Genomic DNA, 26,965 nt, shown 5'->3' with positions numbered 1-26,965 from the left:
CAAAAATGGTCAAATTATCAGTACCTTCGTAGGATTCCACCTAATATTTAACATGATTTGAGTCATCTTACATGTATTACTCTGTGACCTCCCTTTTTCTTCAACAGCATATCTTTAAACTCTATGTGAATAAACAGAGATCAACCTTATTTCTTTGTCACATAACATCTCTAAAAGGATTATTTAAAAAAATAATCTTGAGATGACAGATTAAGTCTGATGATGGTAGAGCTGCTGGAAAAGTTACTCATCATTTGCTACCATTTGAAAAATAAACTGCTCGCCTGAGGTCAGCCTGACCAGAGCCCCCGTGCTTTCCAAGGGACCCAGCGTGCATGGTTAAGAAGCTTTTCAGTTTGCAAACAAAAGAACGGCCCATCCCCTCCCCTGTGCTGGGCTGGCTCTTGCTGCCTCATGTAATTTACCTTTCAGCCATCCAGCGTTTTCCGACTGCACTGTGCCGGGCTCCAGGCTGTCTGGGAGAGAGGCTGACTGGCTCCAAGACCCAGAGCCCGTAGTCTGAAACTCAGACTAAGTTTTTGTGTTAACAACAAATGTCAACTTGGTTTCTGATGACTGCCGGACTCTTAGGCTAGTAGCTGATCCTCCTAGATTGTTGTCTAGTATAATTTTTCATAATTGCTATTTTTCATAATAATGCCCTCAGAGGGCAATTTGAGTGGAAGCAGCCTTGGATTTATGATCAGAAAACTTGCCTTTAAATGTCTGCTCCATTGTTTATTAAAATGGATAGACTTCCGCTAAATCACTTCTCCTCACTGAACCACAGTTCGTTTTAATAGCTATAAAATTAAGATAGTAAAAAAGATCTCTCATTTATTGGGTGCTTACTATATGCCAGGCACTGCTTTTAACACTTTGCATATATTAACTCACAGCCGTGTGAGGTGCCTCTGGCCCTATTTTTACCCCATTTTACAGATGAGGAGACTGAGGTGCTGAGGTTAAATAACTTGCCCAGAGTCACATAGCCAGGGAGTGACAGGAATGAAAGCCAGAGGTGCAATGTTTGAAGAAGCTAAAAGAATATGAGCGGTTCTACCATCTCTTCTTGGCCACCAGCACAAAGAGTTGGTGGGGTATTTTTCCTTTCAGTTATTGCCCCCAAATCAGAGAGTCATCAACATTTTGGAGCAGGATGGAACCTCAGAGACTGTCAAGGGTAAACCTCTCAGGTTAAGGGAGAAAGATGCTGGGCCCAGAGCATTCAGGAGACTTGGGCTCAAGCTTGCTGATGAGTTTGTTGGCAGTCTGTAAATCTTCTTTGGAGAAATGTCTATTTAGGTCTTCTGCCCATTTTTGGATTGGGTTGTTTGTTTTTTTGTTATTGAACTGCATGAGCTGCTTGTAAATTTTGGAGATTAATCCTTTGTCAGTTGCTTCATTTGCAAATATTTTCTCCCATTCTGAGGGTTGTCTTTTGGTCTTGTTTATGGTTTCCTTTGTTGTGCAAAAGCTTTGAAATTTCATTAGGTCCCATTTGTTTATTTTTGTTTTTATTTCCATTTCTCTAGGAGGTGGGTCAAAAAGAATCTTGCTGTGATTTATGTCATAGAGCGTTCTGCCTATGTTTTCCTGTAAGAGTTTGATAGTGTTTGGCCTTACATTTATGTCTTTAATCCATTTTGAGTTTATTTTTGTGTATGGTGTTAGGGAGTGTTCTAATTTCATTCATTTACATGTAGCTGTCCAGTTTTCCCAGCACCACTTATTGAAGAGGCTGTCTTTTCTCCACTGTATATTCTTGCCTCCTTTATCAAAGATAAGGTGACCATATGTATACAGATTGCCAACAAACACATAAAAGAATGCTCAACATCATTAATCATTAGAGAAATGCAAATCAAAACTACAGTGAGATATCATCTCACACCGGTCAGAATGACCATCATCAAAAAATCTAGAAACAATAAATGCTGGAGAGGGTGTGGAGAAAAGGGAACACTCTTGCAGTGTTGGTGGGAATGTAAATTGATACAGCCACTATGGAGAACAGTATGGAGGTTCCTTAAAAAACTACAAATAGAAGTACCATATGATCCAGCAATCCCACTACTGGGCATATACCCCGAGAAAACCATAATTCAAAAAGAGTCATGTACCAAAATGTTCATTGCAGCTCTATTTACAATAGCCAGGACATGGAAGCAACCTAAGTGTCCATCAATAGATGAATGGATAAAGAAGATGTGGTACATATATACAATGGAATATTACTCAGCCATAAAAAGAAACGAAATTGAGTTATTTGCAGTGAGGTGGAGGGACCTAGAGTCTGTCATACAGAGTGAAGTACGTCAGAAAGAGAAAAACAAATACCGTATGTTAACACATATATATGGAATCTAAGAGAAAAAAAAAAAGGTCATGAAGTACCTAGGGGTAAGATGGGAATAAAGACACAGACCTACTAGAGCATGGACTTGAGGATATGGGGAGGCGGAAGGGTAAGCTGGGACATAGTGAGAGAGTGGCATGGACATATATATACTACCAAATGTAAAATAGATAGCTAGTGGGAAGCAGCCGCATAGCACAGGGAGATCAGCTCGGTGCTTTGTGACCACCTAGAGGGGTGGGATAGGGAGGGTGGGAGGGAGGGAGACACAAGAGGGAAGAGATATGGGAACATATGTATAACTGATTCACTTTGTTATAAAGCAGAAACGAACACACCATTGTAAGGCAATTATACTCCAATAAAGATGTTTTAAAAAAAAAAATCTCGCTGATGAGCCTGTGGAGGCGTTAATCTTGCTGCCCACTGCCCTCAGCCATTCTTGTGGTTCATCAGCCACTTGGCCAATCTGGCTTTGTCTGTATTCCCATCCACTCCCCACCTCCCAGTGCCCACTGGGTAATTTTGAAGGGACTCTTAGACATCATACATTTCATGATAAATAGTTTAGTATATATCTAAACTGTAAGGACTCAATTTAAAAAAATATTTTTTAATACATTAATTTACTTATTTATTTATTTTTGGGTCCGTTGGGTCTTCATTGCTGCGTGCAGGCTTTCTCTAGTTGTGGCGAGTGGGGGCTACTCTTCATTGCCGTGGGTGGCTTCTCATTGCGGTGGCTTCTCTTTTTGCGGAGCACGGGCTCTAGGCGCGCAGGTGGCACGCGGGCTCAGTGGTTGTGGCTCGCGGGCTCTAGAGCGCAGGCTCAGTAGTTGTGGCACATGGGCTTAGTTGCTCCGTGGCATGTGGGATCTTCCCAGACCAGGACTCGAACCCATGTCCCGTGCATTGGCAGGGGAAGTCCCAATTTTAAAAAATATTTATTGAAGTATAGTTGATTTACAATATTGTGTACAGCATAGTGATTTGGGGTTTCTTTTTTTTTTTGCAGTTATATTCCATTAAAGGTTATTACAAGATGTTGGGTATAATTCCCTGTGCTATTCAATAAATCTTTGTTGCTTATCTAGTTTAAGTATAGTAGTTTGTATCTGTTAATCCCATATCCCTAATTTATCCCACCTCCTTTTCCCCTTTGGTAGCCATAAGTTTGTTTTCTATGTCTGTGTGTCCTTTTCTGTTTTGCATATAGATTTATTTGTATTATTTTTTAGATTTCAAATATAAGTGATATCATATACTATTTGTCTTTCTCTGAGTTATTTCACCAAGCATAATATTCTCTAGGTCCATCCATGTTGCTGCAGATGGCAATATTTCATTCTTTTTTATGGCTGAGTAAGGACTCTGTTTTAAATATATATATATATATATATGTATATTTATTTATTTGGCTGCACCGGGTCTTAGTTGCAGCATGTGGACTCTTAGTTGCAGCATGCATGCGGGATCTAGTTCCCTGACCAGGGATCGAACCCTGGGGCCCTTGCATTGGGAGAGCAGAGTCTTAGCCACTGGACCACCAGAGAAGTCCCAGGACTCTATTTTTAATATTAGCACAATGTTATTACCTTAAAAATAATAATAATCTCATCAAACAACCTGTCAGTGTTCAAATTGCTTGCCCCATTTAACGCACATTTTTTTAACAGTTAGTTTGCAGCAAGCAAGTTTTGAACTTTCAACAAGTACAAGACACTGTGGAAGACACAGAGATGGTGAGAAACAATCCCCACCCTTTGGTTCTGAACAGTTGAGGATGAAGTTGAAAACCTATTATCAACGTGAAACAAACATGCACTGTGTGCAGAGGGAAGCAGCACAGGATGGATGTTTGTTCATTGGCTGCCTGGGTTCAAGCTTACCTCCACCGCTTACTAATCAGGGGACTGTAACTAAGTCACTTGACCTATCGGTGCCTTCCTCTCATCTGTAAAATGGGGTGAATGACAGAATGACCTCTAAAGGTTGTTTGGAAAAGAAATGTGTTAATACAAACACTTCAATCAGCACATGAAACATCGTAATTACTCAATAAACATTATCTATTATTATTATATCCTGAAATGGTTATGACCCATTAATAAGTCTTAAAGGCATTTTATAGTAGAAAGGTGGGCAGTTCTGGTTATGATGGCATGAATAATTATAATACACAATAATAATTATTATGTATGAGGATGATGATGATGATGATTTTGGCCAGGACTGATTTTTTTTTAATGTGCAAGTCAATGAAAATTAATTGACTTTAGGGGCTTCCCTGGTGGTGCAGTGGTTAAGAATCCGCATGCTAATGCAGGGGACACAGGCTCGAGCCCTGGTCCGGGAAGATGTCACATGCCACGGAGCAACTGAGCCCGTGCGCCACAGCTACTGAGCCTGCGCTCTAGAGCCCACGAGCCACAACTACTGAAGCCTGTGCACCTACAGCCTGTGCTCCACAACAAGAGAAGCCACTGCAATGAGAAGCCTGCGCACCGCAACGAAGACCCAATGCAGCCAAAAATAAATAAATAAAATAAATAAATGTATTTTAAAAAATGAATTGACTTTGTCAATCACAATTTGCAAGTGCTTTTGAACTTGCATCCTCTCTCTCTCTCTCTCCCCCTCTCTGGGTTCACACCTCCTTCAAGCTGAGGGCTGAAGGACTCAATCCCTGCAGACACATGTCCAAGGCGTTTCTGTCTTAAAGGGCCCAAGGGATAGAAGGGATCTGATTCCTAATTGAAATGAGGTGGCTGCCAAGAGGTTGCTATAATCTTTATGCTCAGGATAACTATTCATCCTGGAGGGTTTGGTTTATGTCTGTTGCCCCCTTTCACTCCCCACAGTGTCTCAGACCCCTTCCTCATGCTCGTCCCTACCCCTTCCTGCCCTGTATATACCCCCATCTCCACGGACACTTCAACCACTGAAGACCTGAGGACAAGCCACGAGCAGAGCTACTCTGTCGCTGGAAATGGTTTCTGCTGCAGCACTGGTGTAACAAGGGCCATGCTCGCATTACTATTCCTTCAATTGTGGAAATAGTTCCTATCAATCAAGAATGAGGGGACTTCCCTGGCGGTCCAGTGGTTAAGACTCTGCACTTCCACTGCTGGGGGCACGGGTTCGATCCCTGGTCGGGAACTAAGATCCGGCATGCTGTGTGGCACGGACAAAAAAAAAAAAAAGAAAGAATGAGGGGAGTCTGGGATTAATACATACACACTACTATATATAAAATAGGTAAACAACAAAGGACCTACTGTGTAGCACAGGGAACTATACTCCATATCCTGTAATAATATATAATGGAAAAGAATGTGAAAAAAGAATATATATATGTATGACTGAATCACTTTGCTGTACACTTGAAACTAACACAACATTATAAATTAACTATACTTCAATTTAAAAACAAAAGAATGAGGAGTGGGTCCCTAATCTGAGATTATTTAGTTGCAAATTTCAAGAACTGTAAGTAGATTAAACAATTCTGCTCCCTCCCTCCCTCACCAATCAGGAGACCTGATTTACATGTACTCGTTTTTGTGTGTGTTAAATACGTTTTTCCTCCCAGTATTTTCCTGACCATTTAATACTTTTAATCGTAAAGCAAGTTTTTCTTCCTTCCTTACTCCTGCAATGTGACTTCTTTATCAGATCCTAAGCAAAACGTCAAAAGGTGAAAAGATCATGGCATTCAGTATGAGATTAAGACAGATTTGGATTATACAAATTTATGACAATAATAATTCCAGAAAAAGAAGCTGGATTTCATGGAGACTGAATAAGCCCTGGTAAAATAAAAATTATAGGAAAAGACACCCAGTTACATAGCTCGTCCGTAATTCCATCTTGCAGACATTCGGTGACTACTGTGTGCATCATGGCTTCGTTTTGGGCAAGCCCTTGAGTGAGATCCACAGTTGAATTACAGCAGTTTCCTCAAAGAATGTATTATTTAGTGGAGAGAGGCTGTGACAAGGTTACGAATAATTCTAATAAAAGGCAATGAAAGATATATGACTTTAAGAGATGCCTGAACAATGTGCTGTGGGGATTTATGGAACACAGATGTGACTCTGAAGTTTAGAAATACTCTAATTCTGGGAAGTAGCATGGATTTAGATAAGAGGCCCTATTGAGTTGTTTTCTGTTTATTCATTTTTGTACGGTGCCCCAGGAGGAGCAATTGCTGTTAAGTATGATTAAGTAATCTTTTAGTGTCATCTTTTAAGTACTAAAAAAAAAAATATATATACATATTTAAGTATTAAATATTAAGTACTAAAATATATGAATATGTATATATTTATATTTACATATAAATGACTCTAGGATTTTAAAACTGACACCTCCCACCCCCCTGCAACTTTTCCCATTTCTCACTGGACTCCTCCCTTCTGTTTTCTAATGTTAATTCCTCCATCTTGACTTTAGATTCTGTTTTTTGTTTTGTTTTGTTTAGTTTTTTGTTTTTGCCACGCTGCCCAGTTTCGGGATCTTAGTTCCCAACCAGGGATCTAACCCGGAAGACAATGAAAGCACTGAGTCCTAACCACTGGAACACCAGGGAATTCCCTAGATTCTGTTTTCATCTCCCCTTCTCAATCATCCTCCCCCACCAGCTGGATCTTCCAACTCTCCCTCTTCTGGTGTTTTTACCTCAGCCTACAAACTGCTCAAGGCTTCCCAATCTCCCTTTGATCCCTTACCCCATCCCCTCCTTTTTCATACCATTCAATTTCTTGAAAACGTACCAAGCAATACATCTTCGATCCATCTCATCACCTCTAATGTACTGCTCAACCCACTGCAGCCTGAATCCTGGCGTCACAAACTCTGTCTGTCTGGGTGTCTGGGTGTGTGTCTGAGCGTAAGAGTATAGATTTAGTCACCAATGACCTCTAGGTTAACTAGGGAGGGGAGTTATCGCAGGAATTAAGGGCAGGAGCTATGGAGTCAGCCTCCAAGGGTTCGCATCCTGGTGTAAGTTTAGTGCAAGTTACTTAACTTCCTTGAGCTTCAGTTTCCTCAGCTATAAAGTAGGGGAGACCAAGAGTACCTACTGGTAGAGTTACTGTGAGGATGAAACGGGCTAGTTTATGTAAATAATTTGGAACTGGCTGGGCGTTGCCAGTTCTTATTATGATAACAAATCGACCGATGCTTTTCTGTCTTTATCTTATTTGACTTCCCTGAGAGATAGGCAACACCTGAACACTCCCACTCTCCTGAAATCTTCTTGTGCCACAGCCCTCTCTGTGTTTGCCTTTCCGACCCTTCCTTATCAGGATCCTCTGTGGGGTCCTCTTTTTCTGTTTGTCCCTTAAATGTGGGTGTTTCCCTAGGTGCTGACATCAGCCCTCTGTTTTCCTCAGGGGGGACACTCCATCTGGGGTGACCTCATCCAAACCCTCGGCGGCAGCCACCTCCCTATGGCCTGGCCTGTGCTGAGCTCCAGGCCTGGGTGTCTAGCTTGCATGACATCCACGAGCACCTCAAAGCCACCAGGCTCAATGGCACATCCTTCACTTTCCATTAAAAACCTGCTCCCGTGTCTTGCTGGAAGGAAGCACGCTGGAGCTGACATCAGAAATGGGTCTCTCTTTCCACTCATCTTCCACAGTACTGTTGGGGATCGAGGCCTACAGGTCTGCCCAGCATCTCTCTTCTTCACCCCCCTCACCATTCTCACCCCCACAAACTTAATCCAGTTTACCACTCCTCCTGTGGATCACCACATTAGGCTCCTATTTTCTCAAGTCTGGGCCCCTTTCCATACATCCTTCGCTGAGTCTTCCCACTATCTTTTCAAAATGTTAACCTTATCACATCTGGCCCCAGAGTAAAGTCCTTTAGTGACTCTTCATAGCTTCACCCTTCATCAGAGGATGAAGTTCATGATTCCTGGCACGAATAGCTCTTGTTTATCTCTGTCTCAACTCTTCCCTCCCCGTGAGGCCCCGCTTCCTAGCTGTGCTGCACCACTCGTGGTTCACATGCCTCACGCTGGTTCTTGCCTCCAGCCCTTCGCATGCATGTTTCCTACCTCTCCCTGTTTTGCCTTCCTCTCCTCTGGATGCCTCAGAATCTGCCATCTCTTTGGGGGAGCTCCATGAGGCCACCGTACGACATGATCGAGGTGCTCTTCTGTGTTCAAACATCACCCTGTGCAGAGCTCTGTTAGAGCACCTGTAACCAATTTGACCCCTTGTCTCTCTTCTTTCTCCGTAAATCCCATGAAGACAGCATCTCTGTCTTGTCTAACTCTGCATTCCCAGCGCCAAATAGAGCACATCTGGCACATGGAAGGTGTTCAATCGATACTGAGTGAAAGCTTGAACTAAGAACATACATTATCTTTTTTCATCCTCACAAACTGTGAGGGTTATCATCAGTACAGAGTCTACTAGTAAGGATCATGTACTCATTTCTCCCATTTGATGGACAAAAGACTTTCAAACCGTTACTGGAAAAACAAGGTCTATTAAGGAGCAAACGTGAAAAGGATTATTCCCTCGATGTAGGAATTCCACCTCTAGGAATCTACCCTAAATAATTAATAGGAGGCAGGGAAGTTTTATTCACCAAGATCTTCATCACTAAGTAATTTATGATAGAAGAAAACTGGAAAAAAATAGAGAAATGATTAAACATCCAGAATTACGGTATATAAATAGGACTGACAACATTATATTAGCATTATATGGTATGTTTCCAAAGAATTTTTAATGATTTGGGACAATGCTTGTGTTATGATTAGTGAAAAAGCTAGAAAGAAAATTAGCAAATATTGTAAAATCAAATCATATAATGAAAAAAAAAAAACCCCTTAGAATAGGCAGAGAAAAAAGATTTGAAAGAAACACACCAGGGACTTCCCTGGTGGCGCAGTGGTTGGGAGTCTGCCTGTCAATGCAGGGACGGGGGTTTGAACCCTGGTCCGGGAGGCTCCCACATGATGCGCCCGTGCGCCACAGCTACTGGAACTGCATTCTGGAGCCCTTGAGCTACAGCTACTGAGACCACGTGCCACAGCTGCTGAGGCCCGAGTGCCTAGAGCCCATGCTTCTGCGTACCGCAATGAAGAGTGGCCCTCGCTCACCGCAATTAGAAAGGGCCTGTGAGCAGCAACGAAGACCCAACATAGCGAAAGAAAGAAAGAAAGAAAGAAAGAAAGAAAGAAAGAAAGAAAGAAAGAAAGAAAGAAAGAAAGGAAGAAAGGAAGAAAGGAAGAAAGGAAGGAAGGAAAGAAAGAAAGAAAGAAAGAAAGAAAGAAAGAAAGAAAGAAGGAAAGAAAGAAGGAAAGAAAGAATTGCTTTGCTTGGCTCTGTAAAAAAAAAAAAAAAAAAGTAACATACCAAAATGAACTCTTCAGTAATTATACCTTGGGTGATTTTTGTTTTGTTTTGTTCATTATAATTTTTGGTATTTTCTAAATTTTCTACAATAAGCATCTTTACTTTTAGAATCAGAAATATAAAAACTCTTCCAATTACAGATTTGGGCTGTGTGAGACTATACTGAACATTTTTGGTTCTCTTTTTGCAGCATCGTTCCTCCTTCTTCTGTTGAGAGGACCTCGGTTTTTCTTTGAGAACACAGTCCTCCCCATTCCCTCGTGATGTGGATGAAGTGGGCCCCCAACCCTAGCTCCAGGGATGGGCATGTGACCCAGGCCTGGCCCATCCTCATGTTCCATCTGTTTGGCTTCAGTGACTGGTTCTAGATGGGCATGTGACTTAAGCCAAATCAGTACTTCTGCAGGAGATGTTCCTGAGGGCAGAAAAGCTCTGCTTGCATTGGTACTAATGAGCTATAAGTCTAGAGCTGCATATGAGGTCAGGGAAGCAATACAGGAAAGCATTGCTGAAGGATGGAGATGAAAAAGAATCCATGTGTGTTCACACACACACACAAACACACACACACCCCACCTTCGAGTCTGATGACTTTGAGCTCTCAGAACTAGGCAAGTCTGGGACATTATCACCCCTTGACTTTCCAGTTATCTGGGCTAATACATTTTAGGTTTCTTTGTTTGCATAAACTAGTTTACAACTTCTACAATTGCAATCAAGAGTTCTCATTAATACAATTACAAAAACAATAAAAATACATAAAGTATAATCCATGAAAGGGTCCAGGGCCAATCACAAAACAGAGTACAGAACTGGTCCCACAAATCATACCTGAGATATAAAACATTTCCATTATTGTAAATGTTTCTACTGGACATGATCTAAAGTATAGTTCATTCCCCTGGAAGTTCACTCGTAGCACCTTCTATATGCCTCCTTTTAGTACACAGCTGGCAGGGGGTACTATTAAAAATAGCTAATAACCCTAAAGCCACAAGGACTGGAAGCTCTCTGTTGTGCCTGTCATTAAACCTTTAATTGCTGGATCTGGGGAGATTTGGGGTATCTCAAGGGAGGAGTTGGAGTGAGAGGGTACTAAGGTGTTTAGGGAGGTAGGTTTTTTTCCAATCAGTACAGAAAGATTTCAATATTCTACCAACCGATGTGGCCAGCCTGGGTATGTACAGGCTGAACACGAGCCCTGTTAACAGATATTATAGTTTCTTATTTGGGTATCTGTTTTTCCTCCTGGAACAAGAAACCCTCTAGGTAGAGACTCTGTCTCACTGATTTTTGTATCGTATGCCTACCTAGGTGCTCATAGGTGTTTTTGAATGGTGAACATGAATGATAGTCCAGCATTGTATAATTCCCTATTGTTTTTTATTTTTTTTTCTGATAGACGTTTCCTGCCTAGAATTAAATTGCAATATGGTCTCTTTTCAGCCACTCTTCTGAAGACTTGTTATCCTCTCCAATATCAGTTGATTGAAGAAGAAAATTGTAAATTTTCTTTCAGGCAAAATGTTGATATTTTTAACACATAGTGATTTTTTCCCCCACTACGAATGATTTTAGAAATAAATCAAGATCCTAGAAACTTATGATTGCTTTGCATGGTAGGTTTTATCTCTGTCATTTTAAGAAGAAGATGTGGTCTGATGGTCCTGAGCACAGAGCCCTTTAAATTTCAGCTCTCCCACAGCTGTGTGCCTTGAACCATTTGCTAGGACATTGGGGTGTGGGTTCCCACACTTGACTGTAAGAACTGTGGCAGGACCCACACCTGTCTATGAACAATGGTCCTCCCAGTGCCTAGCCCGTCCTCGTTCACAGTAGACACTTAGATGCTTATTGAATGAATAAATAAAAACATTTAAAGAGAGGCGATCATATATATTGATGAAGTAGTGATAATTTTTAAGTGATTAGCTTTTTAAAAAATTTATTTATTTATATTTGGCTGCGTTGGGTTTTCGTGGCTGTGCGCGGGCTTTCTAGTTGCAGCAAGCGGGGGCTACTCTTCTTGTGGTGCGCAGGCTTCTCATTGCGGTGGCTTCTCTTATTGCAGAGCAGGGGCTCTAGGCGCGCGTGCTTCAGTAGTTGTGGTTAGTGGGCTCTAGAGCGCAGGCTCAGTTAGTTGTGGCGCATGGGCTTAGTTGCTCCGCAGCATGTGGGATTTTCCCGGGCCAGGGCTCGAACTCCTAACTCCCCTGAATTGGCAGGCGGATTCTTAACCACTGCGCCACACCAGGGAAGTCCAAGTGATTAGCTTTAAAAGTCACTTTTCTTAAACCAATTTAGGTCCTATCAACATCGAACAGGTGAGCTTTCAATATTAAATAAAGGGGGTGGCAGAGAATTGGTTAATTATAAATTTTGGCTGCTACTTTAGAGAAGAGTCTAGGTGTATCTAAATTATTCCATAGCTTTTTCTTATGGGCACTTCCCATTTCTTTTCCATTCTGAAGATTTCTGGAGAGGTGTTTACTGATTTATTAGAATGCACAGGGAAAGCTCATCATACCTGGGGTCAGTCTTATAATGACTGGGTCTCCCCTCTTTTAGCTGTGTGATCTTGGGCTACTTTTAGAATTGAAATAATATACATATCTGTTCCGCGACCTCACAGAGCTGTTACTGTGAGCATGAAATAGCATTCAGCCTAAGGAGGAACTATAAAACCCCATACAGATACTGTTGTTTCCTTGGGTAAAGCACTTCCTAGGCCGTGAAAGTTGGCTTAAGAGGATCATTTTACTATTGTTTTGCCTTGGTACAGGCTAGGGCAGCTAAGAAGAACACAAGAATCCCCACCCCTGTAACTGTCGTCTGATAGAGAGGCAGAGAAACCCTACAGGAAAAAAAAAAAAAAGGCGCCCAGAGGGCTTCCAGAACAACGACTTTGGCGCAAATGGATTTAAAAACTCGGGTTCCCAGAGTAAACTTCTCAAGGCCCCTTCCCACCCCAAAGCCCCAGTCTCCAGAAAGGTCTCAGCAGGGGCTTGTTGGGCAGAGGCCACGCCGACCAACAGAAACCAACTGTGATCTTACAGGTTGAGGAGCAGGTGGAGAAACAGAGCATTAATAATTACCCACGCCTGGGCTCAGCTTTTTACCGCGGCGCCTGGCGCCACGCTTGATCCCCCTCGAATAACAGGAATAGAGAAGAATGTCGGGGCCCAATCCCATCGCCCCCCCCCCCGTTCCTGTCCCCCGCACCACCTTCCACCACTAGCGGCGTCCAGCCTCCTCCCTTGGGAGCGTGCTCGAGGGGCGGAGGCGGACCTTTATTGTCTGGGGAGCACCTGCCAGGTGGCGGGCCGGTCCCCTGATGTGCGCGTGGCGCCCAGCTTCACAAAGCGCGTGGGCAGCGCCACTCTCGTCCGGGAACCGCCTCTGGCAGCCCTACTATATCACAGGAGAGAAGAGGTGGAGAGATGAAGGGGCTCTGGGGTCAGGAGCGGGCGGTGAGGGCCGGTGTGCCCGCTCCCTACCCGCGGGCTCGGTCCCCCGGGATCAGCTCGTCGAAGGAGCAGGGGTCAGACGCCGCAGCCAGGGAGCAAGACCCTGGAGTGGGGGAGGGAGGGAGGGGAGGCGAGGAGGGGCGCGGAGAAGGGGCGTGGCCGGCACGCAGTGGGAGGGCGCTGGGAGGAGGGGCCGCTGCTCGGCGCTCGCAGCTCTGGGGGCCCGGCTTTGCCGCGCTCAGTGCACTTGGGCGAGAGCAGGAACGTGGAACGGAGCTCCGCTCCCAGCGCAGCCACCGCGATGAGAGGCGCTCCCGGCGCCTGGGATTTCCTCTTCGTCCTGGTGCTCCTGCTCCGCGTCCAGACAGGTGGGAGGGCGCTGCGGGCACCCGAACCGCGTCCCCCGGCTCACCCTGTGCCCCCGTAGGGCCCGAACACGTTGGGGTGTGTCGGGAGAGGTGGTTGCCGGCCCTTTGGTGCCGGGGCATTTCAGCCTCCGGGAAGATTCGGGGCGGCCCTGGGACTCTCCTGCGCCCTGCCCTGCTCACCTGCGCAGGGAGCCCCCTGTCGCTGGTGGTGGGCGCACTGAGCCGGGGGTCTTCCGGGAATGGGGGCGGCGAGGGGGGCTTTGGCTGAGCGAGATGAGGCTGAGGGCAGCGGGTTGCGTGCGAGTTTGGGGATGCTTTTGTGCGGAGGGTGAGCGGGCGCAGAGGCGGGCGGCGAGGTGGTTCGCATGCAGCGCGTTAATCTCCGCCGGGCGAGGCGCGACCGCTGCTTCCTTTTGTTAAAAGTTGTGCGTGTGTGACCGGCGCACCGGAGGACCGGCCCGCAGGTTCTCAGCCGCGCGGAGGGCGAAGTTGGAGGAGAGCCTTTTCTTTGCTCTGCGGCGGCAGCTTTCCAAACCGCGGCGCTCTTTGTGCCCCAGAGCAGGGGACGGACCCCGCTGCCTCTTCTGCTCCAGGCGCCATCCTGGACCCGAGTCGAAGACTGCGTTGTCCTCGGGTCCTCCGGTTATGCCTTTTGCACGGGGAGCGTGCCGCGTGCGGCTCTCTGGCCGCGAACCTGGAGGTGCGGCTCCGGAGACAACTTGGGTAGGGCGTGTGGAAAGCAGCCGCTAGGTTGCAGACTTTTTGCTTTTGTAGATTCTGTGCCCGAGGCTCGCCCCTTTCTGCCGGGTGCCGTTTCTTTCCTGCAACGCGCCTCGGAGCGGCTGAGGGCTGCGTTTGCTGCCTGCTCCCGGGGGAGGCGGGGACGGTGCGCCGGCACCCTGCGGTTCCTGACCCCAGCCGCCATCCACGCACGGCCGGAGTACCCGGCCAGGCTGGCAGGGCTCTGCAAGCCCCTCTACACGGTGTCTGCGACCTGTAATCGCAGGTCCCTGTTTCCTTTGGGAATTTTGAGATTCGCAACACCCCCCATATGCTATCTCTACTGAAGAGCTGCCTGAGGTGAGGGGTGGGAGATGGAGTGGAACTTTCTGCAAATCTTACTTATATCTTAAAGCTGTTATGAAAATCCGTTATATCTGCGCGGGAACTTGGGTCTTCAGGTGGAGGAGGATTTGCAGGCTCCTGGAAGCCTCAGATTCCTGCCCCTTCTCTTTTTTTCTGGGCGTCGCTGGTGCGCAAGCGAGTGCAGGTCACCCGACTAACCCCTGAAGCCCTGCTTTTTCCCAGGTCATTTTTATTTTTTTTAACCTTTAAGGCTAACTTGATGATGTAAGGATAGAAAGTGAGTCTGAACTGGAATTCAAGGGCTCCAAAGGAAGCATCGCTGTGACTATTGTGGGACTCTATCTACTGCTGATCAGTTTTCCCATAAAGTCTTAAGATGCAGCCTTCCCCTTCCCGGTCTTATAAGGCATTGTGAGGGCTTTCCTGTGGGGGAAGAGAGGTAGGAGGGATCATGAATGAGTGTCCGGATTCCCGTGGCGGATTTGACTGCCTAAGCTTCAAATTAGACGTTTGGTCCTTTCCATCTTTGTGCCTTGACATTTTAATTTCAGTGAAGGGGTGTGCAGTGGACCCATCGGGCACACAAGAAAGGTAGACTACACATACTATTTCCCATTTTTTAAATTAAATGAATCCATTGCTCCCTTATTCCTCATAATTAGCCGGCTCCATCGAACAGATTTTTTGGCAAAGGGGATTTTAAGGTCTGGCTCCTGGGGGGCAGTGTGGTGTAGTGACAAAGCCTTGTGCTGCCTTTCTGGTTCTCCTTTTCTCAGCTTCTATTGGCTGTGTGCCGTTGTGCCAGTCCCTTAAATCTGTGGGAGCCCGGGGTCCTCAACAGGGCAGCAAGGGGTCTGCACCATGAAGGATCCTTTGGGTCCCAAATTCTCCTCTTCCAGTGTTATGAGTGCGTAGACTCTACACTTCTTCTGAACTCTTTCCCTGAATCCTTCCTGCCTCCTTGAAATTCCACTGCCTCCTGGTCACAGCGACCGCTTGGTGGTGTCCTGCTGGTCTGCCTCTGGTTAAAGCAGGGAGATGTGTGTTTCTCCAGTCCAAACATGCTCCCCTACAGTTTCCCTTTGAGGCTTAGGAGGTGCCAACTCTGCAGGACCCTCCATCGTCACCAGGCCCGCCCCGCCCCAGTGTTTACAACTCCTGTGCCCAGCAGGATGAACCTGCAGTGAATAGTGAATCATACCCTCCCCTCGTTCCTGCAGGTGTGAGGCTAGAGTCATCCCCAGCAGCTGGACACATAACATTCTGAATGACTGTCCTGCTGGAAATAACATGATGGTCTTATAAAAGGGAACCCAGATAATTCACTTATCCACTTCCTGGTGTTTCCCACCCACCCACACATTTTTTCTTCAGACTTTATAAACCATTCATGCTGTGCTATTGCAACACGTTTTCTAGGGTGCCTCCAATTTCACGTTAGTGCCAGACCCAATGCTGGGGCCTTTGCCTGCAATTTCCAGTCCTCTCAGCAAGCCCTGGACGTAGTCTTGTTACCATCCCTACCATTAAAGCTGGAGAAACTGGCTGAGGATAAGCGAGTTCCCAGAATAATCAGGGGTGAAGCCTGAGGTTGGCCCCATATGCCCAACTGTATTTCCAGTCACATGATTTCTAAGAATCAGTTATAAATTGAGATTTATTTGAAACTGTTTATATCATATGCCAGGCATTGTTGGAGGTTCTGGGAATATAGGATGGCCAAGATCATTACTTTCCCATTGTTGGTGAAAAAGACCTAGGTTTCCTGTCATACGATGTCTGAGTTAGTGTTCTCAATTTGAGGGAAGTATTCATTGAAGGGGGAGTCATTCAGTGATAGCTTCCCGGAGGCGTTTGTAGGCATTTGACGCTGGGTATGAGGGCTTTAGGTGTTAGCTGTCCTATTCCAGGTAGAGTCCCTCCAAAATGAAGATGCACTGTCTCTAACATGATGGTGCAAGTTAGTTGAAATTTTTTTCCATCCCCACTGCAAAAAACTAAAAGTGGTCTTAGCATTATATACTTGTGGGGTACCTGTGAGAGAGAAAAGCCCCAGTGATGGGTGACATCATTGGCTGTTTACCCTGGACGAGCACAGTGAGATATAATGGCAGCTCAACACTCCAAGCCTTTCTTTTTCCAAAACAAATGCTCATCAGAAATGTGCCAAGTTATTTTGTGGGCTTCCCTTGGAGCACGTTTATGTACAGATGTTGTTGTGATGGATTTTGCTGCTGTTGTTGACGGCCCTTAGAAGTTGCCCTGAGGATTTTGACTCATTTCCTCAAGTCTCCCCCAGCTGATTAAAGAAGGACACCAGGAAATGAGCCGCGGTGTCCTGAGCGGGAATTCTTGAAGCTGGACTGCAGTGCAGGGACCCCTTCAAAGGCAGCGGTCAAGGCTGCAGCGGCATTTTCTCCAGAATGAATTTAGTTTAAACAGCTGATGGGCTAGGGAAGTGCTTAATGTTGCTTCACTCACATATGGGAACTTTTTAAAAAAAGGGACTGAAGGACGTTTGAAGAAATCCTAAGCATGCAAAATTTCACCTGCAGTCTCTATAACTTGAATAGATATTTTCGTGGCTGCAAATGCAGAGTGAAGAGGGCCTGCAAGGGAGTCACCAGAGGAAAAAGTTTGAATCTAGGCCGAATCCAGTGTAAATCTTTGTTGAAAGCAGAGAGGACTTGTGAGGAAGCCTAGCCTGGCAGCTCTTAGTCTCTTGACATTTTGGACCCGAGACAGCCCATCTTTTGACTTCAGACTCTTAATTGCAAACTCATAGCCCTTGCTTGGTTGTGTTTCGTTTGGCCCACCTGATGTTTTTTTAGAAAACATTGGGGCAGTATTTAAAATATGGAGAATTTATATCAAGATCTAGGTTTCTTTATTCTCTCGAAGAATCGAAAACTCCCCATCTTTAGATGGGACCTCTACTCTTTCCATTGCTCTAGACAGTACCACTCTATACTGCCAGTCAGGCTTTTAGGCATTTAGCCTTGGGTCCCGGTGAGCACAGGTGGGACCACGCAGGTACTTAGTGGAAGGAGCACAGGCCTAAGGAATGAAAACAGCCTTGTATTAGTCTGCTGGCTCCATGACCGACAGCTTTGTGACTTCGGAACAAATTGCTTACCCTTGCTGAGCTGCACTCTTTTCATCCTAGTTTTAGCTGTGTGACTTTGGGAAAATTACTTAACCTCTCTGTGCCAGTAAATATGTGGCTACATATAAAGTTTTTAGAATGGTACTGCCCGGCACGCTCATGGTATAAGCTCAACACATGTCAAGCTCTGTACATATTTATTATCTGTAAATTAGGAATTATTGCTGTCCCTAAAATGGGAATGATGCCTTCTCTAATATGAGTACTCTAAAGGTTAGAAACAGATTCTTGTAAAGATACTTGGCACAGGGTCTGGGATGGCATAGGCACCTGACAAATGAAGAAATTCCATGAGTATGTAGAATCTGACTATTTCTCTTTATAATCCTTGCACGCAGATACCAATAGGTACTAACTTGACAGCTTTTAAAATGAAATAAACTTTAATTTTTGTCTTGAGTTTTACATAGCTTTTGACAAAACAGTTGGGAATCACTAGTGTTAAAGAGTGAACAGACCTTTGACTATTTTTTCCACCGGGGGGGGGGGAGAAAAACCCAGAAGATTTTTTTTTTCAACATCTTTATTGGAGTATAATTGCTTTACAATGTTGTGTTAGTTTCTGCTGTATAACAAAGTGAACCAGCTATATGTATACATATATCTCCCAGAAGATTTCTCTAGTGGAAACATTCATACCTTCTAATTTTTCCATTCATCTTATGCTTTAGCCTTGATGCTTACATTTTGGTTATGAAATGTGTTGGTTGGGTATTTTCCGCTGCATACCTTTCTGACAGTTAGGTTTTTAAGGCTTTTGCAAACTTTAAAGTTTAAGCTAAATTGTTATTCAGGGCATGAGGCATCAGAGTTAAGAGTTTGGGCTCTGAAGTTGACAAGTTTGTCCAGCTTGGCCTCTTGCCAGCTCTGTGACCTGGGACGAGACCCTTCACCTCTGCTTAAGCTTCAATTCCTCATCTGTAAAATGGGGATGATGGCATAGGCCTACTGAAAGGAGTAAATTAGATCATGCACGAAACACACTTTGCATACCGTCCCTTACAGGGAAGGCATGGGGACTCCACCATCAGGCTGATTTTATGTTTCTTTTTCAGCGTTTGTCTCTTAGGAAAGAAATTTGGAAATGGTTTTAAACCAGATTATATAGAGGGGTTTCTTTTAGTATTAAGATGAAGCTTATCCATTCAATGTCTAGTTTTTTAAAAGGTTCACAGTTAGTGTTAATGCATACTTCTCTCCCTGATTCTTTGTTTAACCTTATTCACAGGCTGCTTTCCACCAAAGGGAATATAGCTTTCTGGATAAAAGTTTAGGAGGCGAAAGTTCTGTCAATGGCCCATTTTCTCAATGAATAAGTAAGTGTAGCTCACAGAGGGTCCATGAACCCTATTGCCTTGTAAAGTGGCATTGAAAGCACCTTGAGAAGGGAGGAGCTTTTCCGTGACTATATGAGGCCCTTCCCTAGCTGTGAGGGACCAAGCTGAACTTGTCCGTTGCCCTGGGCTGGACACACAGCAGTGCTCAGGCAGTACTGGTTTAACTTCTCTCCTGTTCTCCAGCACTTGTACAGAGCTTTGAACTAGTGAATGCTGAGCCAACATTTCAGATTCAGTTTAACAAAGGATGATCAATCCTTATGCCTTGGTCCTTGTAGGGACTATACGTGTGGGCTCTGGGGGTGGGATAGGAACAGAGTAAGAGCAGAGCCAACAATTCGAAGAGAGAATTGGTGTCGTAAGAAGTGCAAAGTGCCCAGGCCATATTTCACAGGAGAGGAGTTTACGTCTTGGTGGGCATGTGATAGAGATCAGGGATCAGTCCACGTGGGAGATAATATTTGACATTAATTTCTAAACTTTAAAAGAGGGTAGAGTGTCTGTAGTTGAGGCTTGTGTTGGAAAAAGCTCCTGAAACAGGGAGCAAGAGATTAAGATCTTATTTGAAGATTTTCGGATCTTTCAGTTGGTGTTAGGACTGGGGGTAGAGAATTGGAGGCGAAGAGGCTGGAAAGGTGGACTCTGATTAGCCTCAAGGAGCATTGGAGGGGGAGGGTATATTTAGTGTTGAGTTTGGTCCAGATTCTGAAAAGAACTTTGAAGTCAAGGCTACGGTAGACTTGACCCGTAGTGGCCCTCCCAGCTTTGCTTGCTGGTCCAGGGCTGTTCGCTCTACTGTTCTGTCCTGTTAAGCGCACTCCCCAACCTGCTTCAAAAACTTGGACATCCCCTTGCTGTGGGCAGCCAAAACTAAGGGAGGCGTGTGTGTGTGTGTGTGTGTGTTTAAATTTTAGTAAAATGCACATAACATTAAATTTACCATCTTAACCATTTTTTTGGTGTACAGTTCAGTGGTGTTAATTACATTCACATTGTTGTGTAACCCATATTCAGAACACATATATCTTGCAAAACCAAAACCCTCTCTACCCATGAAACGCTGAGCCCCTGACAACCACTATTCTACTTTCTGTCTGTATGAGTTTGACACTCTAGGGACCTCATTCCGTATTTGTCTTCGTGACTGCCTTATTTCATTTAGCATACTGTCCTCAAGGTTTATCTGTGTTACAGCGCATGTCAGAATTTCCTTCCTTTTTAAGGAAGGCAGTGTATGTATATGTTTATGTATGTACCGACCACATTTTTTTCTCCATTCATCCATCGATGAACACTTGTGTTGCGTGCCCCTTTTGGCTATTGTGACGAATGCTGTTATGAACATGGGTGTACAAATGTCTAACGGAGAGTTTCTGAGGGGCCTCTGTTAGGATGGTTAGGCCCACGGCTGAGAGCTATGTGTTGGTGGGGAGCTGGGCAGAGGGACCATCGGTCATACTCTTTTTTTTTTTTTTTTTTTTTTTTTTTGCGGTACGCGGGCCTCTCACTGTTGTGGCCTCTCCCGTTGCGGAGCACAGGCTCTGGACGTGCAGGCTCAGCGGCCATGGCTCACGGGCCTAGCCGCTCCGTGGCATGTGGGATCTTCCCGGACCAGGGCACGAACCCGTGTCCCCTGCATCAGCAGGCAGACTCTCAACCACTGCGCCACCAGGGAAGCCCGATCATACTCTTTAGATGGTTAGGTGGTCTCTGGATGAAGGAGTGAGTGCTTGCGTGTTGGGGTGCATGCTCTGGAAAGAAGGGGGAACACTTAAGAGACATGAGGAAGATAAAGGTGGCAGACTTAGTTACTTCGCTTGGCAAATTTACAGGCATCTTGGATGTGCCAGACACTACGAGATTGTGGGGAAGGGGAACAGGAACTATTGTGGGTGTGGTAACGGAGATCTGGGGGTGCTGTGGAGTTCACAGAAATAAAGCCAAGAAGAGGAGCCCGTTTGAAAGAGGCCATAAGATGCTGGACTCCGCTATGTTTGTTTATTGATTATTTACAGGCTGCATTTACTTGACACTTAATTTCACAGACACGATGATAGATATAAATGAAAATCTTCTTAGGGTCATGTCCATGTTAAAAACTAAACCTCAAAGGTCACAGACCATGGCTCTATAATATTACAGTAGGATTTGGGGATTTTAAAGAATTGTGTGTTGTGTACCCGTCGTGTAATGAAAAGTAAATTTTCGTGAAAAGAAGTCGATGGCAGGAAGATAATTCTTCATTTAGTCTCTGCATGAGACTATTTTAAAAGTATGTTTATTGGTTTTCTCAGAGAACAAAATGGATGTTTTAGGCACAGAAGAGGACGTAGAGTTGATTAAAGCTTTGGGAAATAGGCCCTTTGAGGGCAACTTAAAGAATTGGATTTATGAAGCCTGGAGAAGATAAGGTAAAGGAAGGTTTAGTGAATGACAGTCTTCAAATATTTGTAGTATGTGAGTGAAGAATGGGACAAAATGAGAATAGTTGAAATTGCCCCAGAAAGAAATTGAGGTGTTTTTTTTTGTTTGTTTTTTGTTTTTTTTTTTTAGGGAAAATTCTTTGATTGGAAGGGTTGGAAAAGACTTTATTGTGTTACCAGAGTTATAGGGCCTTGGCTATAGGTATGAGAAAAGCCAAAAGTAACTGTCATTCTGAAATGGTTAGGTCCTGCCCACCTCAGTTGGCTTGATGACCCTTTAAGGGCCCAGCTGAAATCTTTCTAAATAAAACAACCAGCTGTTTTTCTCTCTTCACTGCCTCGGCTGTGGGCTGGACTGTTTCTTATAAATTCTGGGTAGACTCTAACACGACCCTTACAGTTTTTGGTTATATTGAAAATAGCCAATAAAGAACTCACACCTAAAAAGGGGTTATTGATCGATCTATTGGAGTTGGGGACAGTGGATCTAACCACAGAATGAATTGTGCAAGTGCACGATAGCTTAAGCTGAGTGCCAAAATAAGTGCCCAAAACAAGGAAGTTCGAGGTCTGGAGAAATCTATAATCGACCATAATTAGCCCTAACCTAAGAATGACTGTGCTCTGTGATCACCCGACTGACTGTTGATTCTGAGACACAGCCAGCCATGCTGCATGTAGGCTGACAGATCTGTAAGGGTGAAGGAAGTCCTTTTCCCTTGATTACTCAGGGATGGACTGTTCAGTCTGGGGTTTACCCAGCACCCTCACTTCCCTTCCCACCTGTCCCTTCCCTTTGGTCATTTCGTGGTCATGGCTCAGTGGCACGTTAGATCAGCCAGTGGTCCAGCAGGGGAAGGTGGTAGAAATGAAATTGCAATTGGGCAGTCTCTGGTTGATTACATCATTTCACTTGTCCTGTCAACATGCATGATGATTTCTGAGATGTGATCCCTGCCTTCAAGGAGCCTGGGATCTGTGGAAACGTAAGTGCTTGGTGTAGATGTTCACACAGTTAAGATTTGTAATAAGATTTAAATACTTGTGCTGGTCCTGAAGCCAGGACACATATTCATTTGCATTGGGTTGGAGGAATGAGCATCATTTCTTGAGTAGAATGGCTGATTCCAAGGAAGATCTGGGACCTGAGTTGAATCTCGAGGAATGGGGCAGGAATTGGTCAAGGTGTGAACAGCAGAAGTAGAGGTTTACAGTCAGCTCTTGAGTAGAATGGCTGATTCCAAGGAAGATCTGGGACCTGAGTTGAATCTCGAGGAATGGGGCAGGAATTGGTCAAGGTGTGAACAGCAGAAGTAGAGGTTTACAGTCAGCTGAAAGACTCCCATAGAAAAAAAACCTCTGTGGAGACCAGCAGAAGATGAGATAGGATAAGTTTTAGGGCACCTGGATTTTTCTTCAGTAACTGCAGTGTCTCCTGCGGTACCATATGTGATGAGATTTTTGTATGTGTCATCTGGTCAAGTAGGTGCTTCCTCAGAGAAATAACTTTAAAAAACGGAAGAGTATAGGTCTCACTTTTGCATGATATTACATATATGGTATGCACAATGCAAATCCAGAGAGATCCACGGATGTGTACTTTGAGTTGCTTTTAAGTCCAGGGCTAATTACCCTCCCCTACCTCCTACTCGCCCCCCGCCCCAGCCAAGATCACAGGTTTTGTAGGCTCAACATCTGAGTTGAGATGATCTTTGAGTCTCTGCTTCTTAACAAATTTTAAATATTTATTAAAATGATAAGTCAGGAATGTAACAGTCTGCATAAATTCACTTGTTCAACCAACCAACCAACCAACCTGGCAACAAATGAAACCCCCAAGCCTGAGGGGTTTCTAAGAGTCCTGACTGGCTTAGGCCATCTTGGGATTCTGCTGTAGGTTCCCTAGCCCTGCGTTTAGAAGGTAATTAAAAGGTAATGAGGGGTGCTGGTCACTGCCCTTCCCAAAGCAGTGAGCTTTGGGGAGGAGGTGGCTGTTTGTGGCGGGCAGAAATCTATCACTTAAGGAAAGAGTGTGAGTGATGGTACTTTCCAGGGAATGCCTTGTTCTTGACCTAATGGATTAAAATATAATAGGGAAAATGAAAGAAGGAGAAATCCTTACTTTTTCCCTTGTGTCTCTTAAGTTCTTCAGTGAGGCAAAACATCCCACTTCATTTGGGTTTATCCCAGGTGACTCACGTTATTTCAAAGGGTGTTATAAAATTCTTGAAAGCAATCAGGGCTGCCAGTAATTTAAATATGATGGCCTATGCAGACTCGTTAGCAGAGGAATTGCTTTGCAGGGTTAGAACAAAGGTGGCGTTGTCACAAAGAACTTTGGAAATTATTTGGTGTCTCTTTTTATTGGAAGGAAGTATTTATAGAAAGGGATCTAATGTAGGTGTGACTTCTGAGGAAAACATTTACTAGCGATTTTGTGTGGCATTTGGCTGTTATTCTACTTGGCTAGTGCATGCTTAAAAAAAAACAAAACTACGGGCTTCCCTGGTGGCGCAGTGGTTGAGAGTCCGCCTGCCGATGCAGGGGACACGGGTGCGTGCCCCGGTCCGGGAAGATCCCACATGCCGCGGAGCGGCTGCGCGTGAGCCATGGCCGCTGAGCCTGCGCGTCCGGAGCCTGTGCTCCGCAACAGGAGAGGCCACAACAGTGAGAGGCCCGCGTACATCTAAAAAAAAAAAACTATTGTTTAAAAAATTGAAAATTATACTACTTGGAAAGACTATGGGTACGTTATAAAGTGATAAGTTTTAAAGTTTATAAATGTTAAAATGCATTTCCATCCTAATTTTCACAATGTAGATTTCTTTTTTAACGGCTGATGGAAGATTTGCATTTCAAGGAATGGTCTGGTAAAACTGCATGGACTGGCCTTTCGGCTTTTCGTCATTGTTAAGTCAAACCAGGATTCTTACTCCAAAAATATGTCATTAGAATCACCACTTGAAAACAGTTAATTGGGATGTTTAAAGGTTTTTCTCCTTATTTTAGTATAGTCAGTATATTTACTACAGGGAAATAGTAGACACGTTTCTAGCTCAAGCAAAATGTATCACTTTCATGAAAAAGAACCCCCCTTTCCAGCTTTTTAAAATAAACTAGCATATGTAGAAGGGTTTATGAATTTTTTAGGAGATTTGAATGTGTAGCCTCATTTCCATTCCAGTCTTTTCAAGGGATAGTATTTTAAACGATCACCTTCGTTTCAGAATGACTGCCTTCTAAGAAGGAGCTGGCCAGGATGCCGAAAGAGCTCAGGTAGTGAGTGGCATGCCATCAGGTGAGGACAAATCCAAGGCAGGTGCAGATGGCTTCTCTCTCCATTTGGAAAACTTGGAACAGCAACTCTGGGCATAAAGCTGTAGTGCTTAGGATTTACAGTTTCATTCTGTTAGTCCCTTCAGTATCTCTTAAACGGACCCTACACGTACCAGGAATTTATAGATTTGTTCACAAATAATTATCGACGCAGTAGGGGGGCGAGTGGTATAGCTGTAAACACACCAGGCAGAAATCCTTGTCCTCTTGAGGCTTATGTTCTAGTGAATTCTTTTTCTTTCATGAGTCCAGGTCCGCAAAGAGCCCAGAAGGAAGAAAAAGTCTAGAGTCTCTCAGAGAAAGCGCCTTCCTTTAGATTTATTTCAGTTTCTTATTATGGTCAATTAAGGAAGGATGCAGAGAAAAGCAAGGTTTCTCAGAGGGTTGGGGGACGGGGTTCACAGGGAAGGAGGGACCAGAGGACGCAAAAATGAAGTTAGGTAGGGGTGGGTTGGGGAAGGGCCTGGGTCGGGGCCGACTCAGGAGGAGCTCTGTGAGATGTTGGTCAGTTGAGTCCTGTCCGCCCCGCCAGTGCCCTTGGGAGGGCTGAGCATCACACGCCAGCCTTCCAGCTTGTCACGGCTCCAGTCTTTGTAACTTCAGCCTCTCCAGCAGGTATGAGGATGTACTGATGAAGGATGTACCGAAGGGGGTGGCAGAAATGTCTGCAACGCCGGGGGAACACAGATAGGTGTCTTCACTTTCAGGACTTTGTGGAGCCTTGAATGTGCCAAAGTGCATCGTCCATCTGTGGCTTTAGAACTGTTTTTACCAGAATGGACCAGAACGGTTTTTCACAGCTGAGAGAGGATGCTTCAGGGGTCCAGGCTGAATGCTCTCCAGTATGTCTCCAAGCACTGGAGGCTCTGCACCTCCCCTTTTTTTTTTTTTGCAGTACGCGGGCCTCTCACTGTTGTGGCCTCTCCCGTTGCGGAGCACAGGCTCCGGACGCGCAGGCTCAGCGGCCATGGCTCACGGGCCCAGCTGCTCTGCGGCATGTGGGATCTTCCCGGACCGGGGCACGAACCCGCGTCCCCTGCATCGGCAGGCGGCCTCTCAACCACTGCGCCACCAGGGAAGCCACTGCACCTCCTTCTTAAATTCTTTCATCTGTTTCTTGTTGAAATCTGACCACCTTCAGTTTTTAATATACCTGTATTTAACTAATGGCACTTTTGAGTCTGACAGAGCGCCATTTAGCCACCGTCTGTTATACTGGGCATGGTGTGTCAACTCCCGTGTTGCTGCAGCCAGCCTGGGTGAGGTGACAGGGTGACTTCATCTGACTTTGCATTTTAGCCTTAGGGTGGCCTTTCAGAGTTCCATGAAGTGATAAGCCCTCCAGCTTCAAATCGGGGACTCCCCCAGATGAGAATTGCCACTGTTTGTGCCCAGAACTGGAAAGTTCCTTCTCTGTCAAGTCTTAGGCCTGGAGTAGGACTCGTGCTGCCTTTAGTATTGATACTTAGGAAGGAATCCAAGATAAAGACTGTCCAGGGACAGAAAGTGGTACCCTCTTGAGTTATGGGCAGGAAGGCATCCACTGACTACAGCTGGAATTGAAGGCATTAAGGTAGATACTCAGGTGCCTGGTACCATGTCAGTTAACAATTTCGATGAAACCAACAGCTTTAGGTATACAAGTGTGGATGCTTCATTATGAAATCAGTTGCCTTAAAGCACTTGGTTTAGATTTGACGAAAGACTATAGTGTTTCTAAGCCAGAGAATTCTTTTTATCTGGTGTCATCATCATTGGTTAGCACCTATTGTTTTGGGTGAGAATTTCAGGGCCTAAATTTAAATAGACCCTGTTTAAGTTTGCTATCAGTTGACTAGGAAAGGATTTAAAGAAAAAGGGGGGTGTCCTTTGACTTCTAGGCTGGGTTATTTGAAAACCTATTAACAGCCATTTTATTTCAAGATGGAGGAATTGAATCTCACGTTAACTTTAAAAAATATGTAACTTTAAAATACATAGAAATGTAATTATATATGTATTTATCATGGGACCACCTCACACACGGAGAATAGTGAACGAACCC

The 26,965-nt window shown here is 44.8% G+C and overlaps 1 protein-coding gene across 1 annotated transcript in view; it reads left to right on the top strand.

Moving 5' to 3' along the window:
• The first annotated feature begins 13,506 nt into the window (after positions 1–13,506).
• The window catches only part of KIT (KIT proto-oncogene, receptor tyrosine kinase), an 83,776-nt gene continuing 70,317 nt past the window's right edge, over positions 13,507–26,965 (top strand). The window contains exon 1 of the mRNA XM_060011744.1: positions 13,507–13,573. Coding sequence (XP_059867727.1) covers positions 13,507–13,573 — 67 coding nt within the window. The remainder of the gene's footprint in view (positions 13,574–26,965) is intronic.

The sequence above is a fragment of the Delphinus delphis genome, chromosome 5, assembly GCF_949987515.2.
Source record: "Delphinus delphis chromosome 5, mDelDel1.2, whole genome shotgun sequence".
Classification (NCBI taxonomy): domain Eukaryota; kingdom Metazoa; phylum Chordata; class Mammalia; order Artiodactyla; family Delphinidae; genus Delphinus; species Delphinus delphis.
This window is presented reverse-complemented; position numbering and strand designations above follow the sequence as displayed.